This window comes from Anopheles marshallii, chromosome 2, assembly GCF_943734725.1.
Source record: "Anopheles marshallii chromosome 2, idAnoMarsDA_429_01, whole genome shotgun sequence".
Classification (NCBI taxonomy): domain Eukaryota; kingdom Metazoa; phylum Arthropoda; class Insecta; order Diptera; family Culicidae; genus Anopheles; species Anopheles marshallii.
The window spans coordinates 30,125,148-30,135,526 of NC_071326.1; the positions used below are offsets into that span (position 1 = coordinate 30,125,148).

At 42.2% G+C, this 10,379-nt stretch overlaps 1 protein-coding gene across 4 annotated transcripts in view; it reads left to right on the plus strand.

Moving 5' to 3' along the window:
• LOC128709675 (voltage-dependent calcium channel type A subunit alpha-1) overlaps positions 1-9,533 on the plus strand; it is a 34,567-nt gene extending 25,034 nt beyond the window's left edge. For 3 of the 4 annotated variants that reach the window (XM_053804684.1, XM_053804683.1, XM_053804682.1), the window contains exons 25-30: positions 5,747-5,859; positions 5,949-6,106; positions 7,826-8,056; positions 8,820-8,968; positions 9,041-9,312; positions 9,380-9,533. In XM_053804684.1, the coding sequence (XP_053660659.1) occupies positions 5,747-5,859; positions 5,949-6,106; positions 7,826-8,056; positions 8,820-8,968; positions 9,041-9,312; positions 9,380-9,533 (1,077 nt within the window). The remainder of the gene's footprint in view (positions 1-5,746; positions 5,860-5,948; positions 6,107-7,825; positions 8,057-8,819; positions 8,969-9,040; positions 9,313-9,379) is intronic. The other variant, XM_053804685.1, reaches the window with a different exon arrangement.
• Positions 9,534-10,379: the final 846 nt, after the last annotated feature.

Below are 10,379 nucleotides of genomic sequence, written 5' to 3' on the forward strand. Positions count from 1 at the left end.
TTGTTTCATTTTTACTGTACTTTTATCATTCTTGTACTTGTACTGCAAGTTTTAGTTTGCTCCCAATCAACTCATCAATAACGTATTCATTGCCAAACAGAACCAGCTACCAAGCGGAACTGTTTGTCTTGCAAAACAGTACCTTAAACTAACTCATTACACTGTTGTACTTTGAAATTATCTACCCGTACGTATCGTATTTTGAAGCGCAAAACTAGCAAAACCATCTGTATCCGTGCAATACGTTGAGAACAGTAGAGTCGGTGTCACCTGAACATAAGTCTTTGATGATCACTTTTGCGTTTACTTACTAACGTTGGCTGAGTAGAGTGTTGATATCCAGCAAAACATTTATCTAGCGCACCTTCTTGTCACGACCTTATCCGTATTGAAAGTCACACTCGACGATGCGATTGGGTGTTTACTTCGAACTCACATCTGCTCACAACACGCTCATACACACGTTATAGTTCTGCGTGGGTTGTACTAACCAGAACCTGTACAGCAACAGCAAAAAAACGTTAAAACCGTACCAAATCGCCACGTAACGCAAAGCAAATACCCTGTACATTGGCTTTCCGTAGTGTAGGACTTGGGCCAGTATTGTTACAGGCGTGCAAGGCCGTGGCCTATATGCAGAGGAGCGCGGCATAGCTGCAGTTCCTTTTTCTTGTACTAAACTAACACTTTTGTCAAACTGTACAAACTGTGTGTGTGTGTGTGTGATGTTGACTTTATCTCTTTCTCTCTCGTCCTCTTTCTCTCTCTCTCTCTCCCTAATCCACGTTCGTTGGTATTTTTGTTGTGCGTTATCTCTTTGTGCACAGTTCCACCCGCACACACGTTATCTTCATCCATTCCCTCTTTCGCTCACTCCGTAACGGTGCGTAACGTTGCGTGATTCTGTTCGTTGGGTTAGCTGGTGTTGGTCTTGTTACAAGGATACAAATTCACTATAGATAAGCCTATTCGCGGACGATTCTCAAGAGGTGTGGGTGTAACGGAAGAACGCTTATTTTTACACTGGCCACTGAATTCAATCAGTTGCAGTGTCGGTATGTTCCCGGTCTCTTGTTTACTCCCTATCAACTAGAGTAGAGCATAGACTCCTTATATTTAGTTCCATTGTTTTCTAAACCATTCGCAAAACACACGAACACGTATCTGCTGACGCCATTTGCGGTAGCTTGTTAAACTTACGTAAACTTACGGTTACACATTACACATTTTATGCTGTGGCGTCTACACTACACTCATATTCGCTCCGGAATCTCTACACTGATCCACGCTCAAAGCTCATCAGAATGTAAATTTGATCACATGCATAAACACTGTTCTGCCCACCGTTACTAAACCACCGAAACACTACGCCGTGCATATTGAAACACTTTTTCCTCTATTGTGCAGGTTATGTACACTTTACTATTGCTTTTGTAGCATGTCTTTTGATTGCTCCTATTTGTATGATGCGCAAGATTTACCCTTCGTTAATTTAATTCGTTTGATGCTCAACTCGTTTTTGGTTTGAAACTGTTTATTTTTTGTCTCGATCGTGACGTAGCATACACTAGATGCCTCTACTGTCCTAGACTAGGTGCAACATTTTTTCTCAATTACCATTCAATTGCATGAGAACGATCTGGTTGTGTGTAACATTCGATTTTCTAACAGTTTTTCGCCTTTGGTTTTGAGTATGTTTTGTTTTATACACGAGAGCGTGTTTTGTTTGAAGACAAAAAACACAAGTTTGTGAAATAATTATGATTTTATAACAATTTTTTCATGGTTTTTGTAAATATTTTAGTACCTCTTTGTTTATCCTTGTTTATTTTATCTTCTATCGAATCTATTGTAAATATGTGATACGTTTCACCGGCACTGGACATCTTCAGTTCAGTTAATGTAAACGAAACTGGTTTTGTTTATGCACCAAACAGTTTGTCAGGTGTTCAAACAGAAAACGTTCGTTTGTCAAATTGGTGCTGGTTTGGTTTTCTTATGCTCTGGTTTAATTTATAGACTAAACACAATTGCTCACAATTAGCTCACAATTGATGATATCGCAGATGCGTTTATTTATGTTTAAACCTTCCAACCATATACGTTGAAATTTTCTAACGTGTACGCAGATAATCTTAAACATTAATCATTGAAATGTTTGCAGTTGTATTAAATAAATTTTGTTTGTTTGTTTGTTTTTTTTTCGCTTCAAACATTTTTCTCTACCAATCGCTTCCGCTAAACTCCACGGAATAAACGTAATCTAATGTAACATAAAAAAAATACTAAATCCATTATGAACTAACATTTGCCACGATAAAATTTGAAAATTAAATTAAATCATATTTTACTATAACGATTCACTGCCATGCAACATGGACGTGGATGGATGTGTAAATATTCAAAATATTGCATAAACGACGACATAAACAATTTGTAAAACACATTCTTTTGCTTTGCTAACAATTTAAAACTCAATGTTCAAATGGACTTTATACAATTGCATTTTTTATGGCATATTTTACAACTACTGTTTTGAATTCCATTGTAACGGTTGAACTTTAAATTCGCACTTGCACGTGTGCATCACTTGCATTCTACCATTCATCATGTCGTCCAAAACAAAACCGTAAACAAAAAAACCATCACTTTGTGCAACCACATCTTCCTTCGAATCACATCTTCTACTACCACCTGCGCTACCTCTGCTACTACTTCTACCACTACTACTACTACTACTACTACTACTACTACTACTGCTACTACTGCTACCTATACTACTGCTGCAACAACTGCGACTGCAATTATCACCACTGCATCGATTGCCACCACTCCGTTAACTCCGACTCCCGACACCATCTACCTCTCCCAACAATCCTCACATGCACCGTGCGTGCACGGTTTTCACAATCGTCACGGCCGTTACCTCCTGTATACAGAAACCGTCCCTGTTCAGTACGATACTGGATATGGCCGTGATGGAGAAGTCGGGTGGTTCGCGTACCGGGTCGCTGAGCCTAGAGAATGGCGAAGGAGTCAGCTCGCAGACCCACCTGCTCTATGGTCACGGTGTCAACGGGAACGGTGCGCCCGGCGACGGCGGTGGTGGCGGTGTCGGTGGTGGTGGTGTTGCTGGTGGTGGTGGTGGCGGTGGTCTTGGTGCCGGCCTGGGAGGCGGTCACGACAGCACACTGGACCTGCATGGCAGTAGTTTGGCCAGTCTGGCGCGTCGCACCACAATGCGCAAGCGGTCCTTCAGGTAGGTTCGAGAATTTTTCCAACAAATGGCTTTCAAAATTGTCATGCCCCGTCATTTCCGCCTTTTCCAACTCATCCAACCATTATCTTCCCGGCGAAACCCCCGTTCCGAACCCTATTACGCTCTCCATGACAACCAACAGTATGCACACTGCCGAACGCATTGATGACTGACATCTGTTTCCGTTCTCCATTTCTAGGAACAGAAAGGTGATGTCTTGTTTCGCTCTGTCTTACAAAAATAAAAACAAAAACCCTCAACTCAATGCCCCCTAGCGATGGTAACATTTCACAAGCAAGTTGTTACGTTTATATGTTTATATCTTCTATACCTTCTCGTCTATCTCTATTATTACCTCTGCACTGTTTATTCCCCTCCCACCCAAGTGGACCAATCTGATTTCTTTTCCGAAATTTCAGTAATTTTCACACAACTTCCTAATAAAAATGCATTGCTTTGCATATTGCATACTGTATGGCGTATGCGTAACAGTAACCACCTGGTTGAACATTGTGTAGAAAAAGCGCCTAACAGTATGCAATTTTCATTACAAAGTTACTCATTCTCGAGTTCCGTACATTTTAATGTTAGTTTTTCTTTTCATACTCTCTTCTCTTCCCCTCATTTCACCTTTATCTATCGATCTTTTCAACGCCTGTGCACCTTCTTTTATCTATATCTCTTCAATTAGTTCCTTTCGTCTATTATTTTTCTATACTCCTCTTTAACTATATTCCTCGATGTGTGGTTTCGTTTTTGAAGTAACAATTTTATGTATGTATGTGCGTATCTGTATGTATGTGTAAGTGTTCTTACTGATTTCTATCTTACATCCATGTGTAATCGTTGCTGGTAATTTTTTTTCTGCTGGTACCGATAATGTTCCAAATAATATCTCTTCTAGAAATCCATCGCAATGTGTGAATTAGTGTTTTTTTAGAATTTTATCTAATGGAATAGATATTTTTTGAGATCTATTGTACTTGATGGGAGATCAAATAAGATTTGATATTAGAGTTTTCCATTAAATTTTCACTCCTTGTTGGCGTTAGTCTTCCCCGTTTCTTAGGAAACGTGTCTGAACACCGAACACTTTTCCAATACCATTTCGTTCCATTTAGAAGCTGTCTACTATTCATTCATTAGCTAAGCCCATAAAGGTTGTGAGAGTAAACGATTACATTTGTTCATCTGGTTCGTAGACTGCTCCATAGACTGTAGAGCGTGATAAGTGTACTTGGACGCGTTATTATGCGTTTCCAATGAGTGATTCCATTAGTATTGGTGTTGTGTAATTACGGGTAGAGGTAAGTAAGCCTGTATTGCCTTGTTCCTTTATCGTAGGTTACTATACTGGCTAGAACAGTAGTTCGGTTATTGCTATGCCAATTTAGAGCTCTTTCTCGATGTCTGTTTTAGTCGGCCCATAGATGAGCCAAACTCGTAGACCGCTAGTATTTGCATGACTTGCTTCTCTATGGCAAATAGTAGTAGTACATCCTGACAGCACGTAGCTTAAGTAGACATCTAGTCGAACTCATACACAATACTCACACTCACTATCACATCACACTATCACAAAATTCAAAAGCAACACAGCCACCGTGTACATCCAAACTTTTGTTTTACTTTTGCTTTCAATTTACTGTGCCACGACTTCGTGCACCTATGTTAGATCGTTTGCAGGTGCTTCCGTTGCCATTCTACACCCAGTTAACCTCACAAAATAGTACCAACAGTAGAGAACAGACGGGGAAATTAACTATAACATTACCTAGCTGTTACTCACACCTGTTCCATTCGATAGTGAAGTTTCTACCCCCTTTGTGTGTGTGTGTGTGTGTGTGTTTTTGTGTTTGTGTTGTGTGTACGTGTCTGGGGGTATGTGATTCGATTAGTCCAGGCGCGTACTGTTACCACACAGCAACGCCACTATTACCCTCTCTGCCACAGTTCATTGTGGCAATAGTTGTCTAAGATTGTTGTACGTTACTAATCGAGTAGTGTTGAACGATGGATTTTAGCGTTAACTTAATCAAGCTTCAGAATCGAGTTCCCACCCTCTTCCCACTGCCCGCATTATCAAAACTACCAACCAAACATAAAAAAAAACACCTAGTGGTGTGCCTAGTGGTGTTACTTATATACTTTGTGTACCCCGTTTGCAGAGCAGACTCGTGAAGCTCTTAGCCAATTTCATAACTAGCGATGCGTTTATCTGTAGTGAAACTAGCGTTTGAACAGAACCCAACACGAAAGTAACGATATTTGTACGAACCAACTTTGCTACCCATCCGAGACAAGGCCCTCCCAACGGGGGGGTTACCAAGTAACCTCTATGGGGAGGGCAAGGTGTCTCAACAGATTGAGTGAACGTTATCGCCCACAAAACTGCGTGCGAAAGCAATCATCCGGTGTGGAGCGTTAATTGTATCTCTTCTTTCTATTGCTTGCTCACCCCACTGTGCAACAACTATCATCGAGCAGGAGCTGCAGGACGTATCGAGGCAACCGTCCCTTGAGTCGCTGGCGCCTGCGGATGGACATCTGCATCCAGGGCACGCTTATCATAATGGACATCGTAGGTCTCCGAGTCTGAGGTATGGTTGGGAAAAGTTTCGCACGCAGCTCTTGGTACTAACTCCACCCATTGCCTCTCTGTTCTATCCCCCTGCCCCTTCATTCACAGACGGGAGTCTCCGCTGGTGCGCACACCGAGTCCGCGGAAGCGGCAACATCAGCACGAGATCGGATTCTCCGACACCGTGTCGAATGTGGTGGAGATACAAAAGGAGGAACACAGACGTGGTAGGCATCATTTCGGCTATGCGCACAGGCACAACCGAGGTAACATAAAAACTCATAACCCGTCACTATTGATGTTGAGTGTCGTACAGCTCTGTTTTCGTCTCCTCTACAATCTCAAAACGTGGATTTGATTCTTTTGCTTTCCACTCTATCTCAAGTAAAATTCGTACTGAACAAAATCTACGCGAACCAGCGCGAAAACGAATTAAACACTTCCGTTGCTTCTTAACATTCAATTGCAATTTGGTTATTATTCGTAAACCGTAGACCATTGTTTCATTACTAAAAGCGCACCTGTATGAAAGCCTCTTACTGTGTGAAGTGATAGCGTTTGATTTGTTCAAGCAAAATTTTACTCAATCAAAATTTCCTCTTTCATTAATGGACTGACACACACAAACTCAACATCAAACGAACTCCTCGTCCGTGGGGAAGGAGAGCTGATTATGAATTTTTATGAGCAAACTTTCACAACATTTCCGGTAACGTAACATCGGTCATGTGCATCATCTGTTTTGAAACTATAGACTTAGAATACGCTTGAAACACACATAGTGCATACATACGAGCTGTACGCCTGTCTTGCTTCTTTTCTCGATTTAGTCGCATTTAGCGTACCTTTTACCTTGAAAGCTCACTGATAGAAAAAGCACCCTGACTAAATTCGTTAGACTAAATTTTAGACTTAACTTTTAGACTATGTTTTTTTTAGGTTTTTTTAGAAAATTTTAGACTAAATTTTTCTGGATGATTGACAAAACTTCTCCGTAGATCGAATAAAATTAGGCTTACTTTTAGCGGTATTACATTTACAACCACTCAGTGAGTATGCAAGGTTAAAAGTGAAAATTATTTGAGGGAAAAAATATTCCGACAATATGAAATTGTATTCAAAATTGCTGATTCGAAGCTTAGAGATAAAAAGCTTTCAAATAGTTCGCACATTAATTGTGTCTGTGCCAGTTTTAAGGATATAGTAAGCTTTAAATATTTATGCTACTGACAACAAAAATAGTGAGAAAAGGACCTGAAATCACAATGGTTTGTGTTGTTTTTTACTACGCTAGCGGCATTTAAGAGAGGTTTTAGAGTGTGGTTTTATTTACACTTGATGATTAGTGAACGAGCACGCCTGAAAGTATGCAATCTGTCGTGCTTTTTAGTTTTTTCTTCTGTCATAGCCTTTATTTTACACACGTTTTATTATGACTACGATTCATAGTTGTTATAATGTTAATAGCCCGCTTTTAATCCCGTAAATATGTGATGTATTCTCATTTCTCACCACCTGTACAGTTATTTTAGCATAGTTATACATATCTGTATATTAGAAATCTGCTGTTAGTAGTGCGGAGTGACACGCGACTGTAAAAAAAAACAATCATATCTGTTCTAGTAATATCGAATCATTTGGGTCTGTCCAACTACATATTGTCATCCTGTTCTACACACACCTACCTAGCTTGGTGGTCTATTTGTTTACCTTCTAGCGCCTAGAATTGATCTCTAGCTAAAGTACTAGCGTACGCCTGTCGTATACGTACGTGCCGTATGTGTTTTCGTCTTGTGCTACTAGAAGTGTTAGCCACATTCATAACCGACGCATGTCACCGCACCGACGCGTTCCGGTTGAACGTTCTCGGGAAAAAGGTGTTGGGGTGCCCCGATACCACTACACCTACAAATGAATCCTCTTTGAATGGTTTGCTCCAATGTTGTTCCCTTTTTGGTTGTTGTTTCTACTCCGTTCGTTTCTAGGTTCCTGGTCGGCCTCAACCAGCCCTGCCCGTTCGCCATCGCCCAGTCGTTTCGGTGTACATAGTAGTGCCCAGCATCGCAGTAGTAAAGACCGTTCCAAAAACCACCTTGTTCATCAACCGTACGATACGACGATCCTCTGCGAACGATCGCGTTCGCCCAGCCCGGCCCAGCTACTGCAAGAGCTGCGTGACCGGGACCAGGCCCGGCGGAAGTATCGCAACGGAATGGGTACAGCAAAGAGCGATCGCTCATATGAAAACCAAAACAAATACATACACACACACATACACACACCTTCCTTCATTCTGCTCTCTGTGTAACCCCTCTTCTGTCTCACACGCATTCACCTTCATACTGGCTGTTGTTGTGGACTTTGTTTATCCAGCTGTACTTCCTTTGTTTCGTTTCTTCCTAGCCCTTTGAACCCTGTGTAGCTCTTCTTGATTTCCTAAAAATGTCTCCCTCAAACAAAATGTCCAACAAATGTCCAAGAAGAACTTCTTCCGAGAACACTGTATCGTCTTTTCGTTGTTAAATGTCAGCTGTCAAACTGTGCCCTGTTCAGTAGGAAAACCCTTGCACTCATCTGCCTAATGCACCAAGCGGTCTCCCTCTGTTTCGTTACCCACTTAGAGCATGAGGTTATGTTTTTGTCCCATCCTTTCTCCGCTCATTGCTGTCATCCGTACGGTGTGGGAGTTAGAAGAGACAGGTTGGGGAAAAAAGCATAAGATAAACGACCGGGTATGACGTCTTACTCCTTGTATGGTTTCCCGTATACGTATGTGCTTATTTTTCATCGCAATCATTCACACTGTATCCTTAACTGTATTTTTGTTGAGTTATCACCATGTTGGTGTCTATTGCTTACTCCATACCGAACACTCTGCATTTCGAAACATCATTCTTGAAAACAATTCGCTTTTCTCTCCCCAACTGCTTACGCACCGGTATGATGGACACTAACCATAACCCCGTACAGGTTCTTCAGGGTCTCATGTGCAGCACAGTTATCCTGTACTTGTGACACGTCGCCAGGGTCATGGACGCCGGTTACCGCCCACTCCTTGTAAACCCTCGACGCTGCAGCTGAAGCAAACGAACATTAACTTCCCCAAGCTGAATGCTAGCCCTACACACGTAAGCTGAACCGAGCGTACAATTGTTCTGAAATTGAATCAAAATTCCTGTATGTAAAAAATTGTATTCCAGACTGGCCATTCGTCTCACAACACGCCCCACAGCGTCCACTCTCTGCCCCAGTCGCGTGAGTTCCTCCGGGAGCCCAGGGAACGGGACCGTGACCGGGATCGGGATCTGTACTATCGGGAACGTGACCGGGAACGGGATCGCGAACGGTTCCGCAACAGTCGCGAACGCAGCCACGAAGATTACAGTGTTCGGTACGAGTTTCGTGATCGCGAGCGCGAACTTTACGAGCGTGAACGGGAGATCGAGCGCGAGTTTGAGCGCGAGTACGAGAGGTAGGGAAATGTTTGCCGAAACGTTGTGTTTATGTCATTCATCTTACCATTTCGGTGTTTTCGGCAGAATGGAACACTCGGTACCCTTGTCGTACGAGCAGGCCCTAGCCATGGGTCGGACCGGTGGCCGGGTACTGCCGTCGCCCATTTTGAACGGCTACAAACCAAAGGGAGCGCTGCATTCTAGACATTCCGATTCGGATGACGAGGACTGGTGCTAGCATAGGGTGCGAAGACGGCAGGGTGAACGGAAGCGTCGAGAACAGATTTGGGTGTAAGACAAAAGCGACCCTGCCATTAAATGGAGGCAGTCCTTAGGCATGCCAAGACGTCGATATTTCGAGGCTTTAGCTGTTCGATAGCATGATCTACGATATCACTATACTACTGTCACGGCCGAAGAAGAAACAACTATAAGGCGTTTAGCAAAGCAAATAGATAATACTCTTACGTGCGATTCGTAATTTGAAAAAAAAAATACATGACCAGTAACAAGTTTTGGCATGACCCAAAATTTCACAGTTTACAGCAGTGCATTTCCCTTTGAATACACATCGACTTATTTGAGGAACTTTCAAACTACACCGGCACAAGGTGACCGTCCTATCGGTGGGCTTTTCATATGACCAGTGCAACATTATCGAGATGAAAATCCATGCACCAAGAAGCAAAAAACCGTTCATGCAATCTCCCGGAAAGGACATTCGCAGACTAGTTTCATTCGTACACCATACACTATATCGAAGAACGATCCCAACACTCGAGACTGCTGCTGGTGGACTTAGGATCACTGATAAGTACCGAGCAAAAAAAAAAAAAGACTGAAATACGAAACAGTGAAAACAGAGAAAACAAAACATATAAATGTAAAACTTTTACTGCAAGTAACTCGCGAATCGTCTTGCAGGGTTAGATTTCGGTCGGTAGTACGGTAGCGTATGTATGCGCCTAGAAACCACTAGTTAGGATGAAATTAGCACATTCGCCCGGGTGTTTTACCCGTTTGGTTTGGCTAAAATGCCACCTACACATGCACACAATGACAAACACACACACACACATAAATG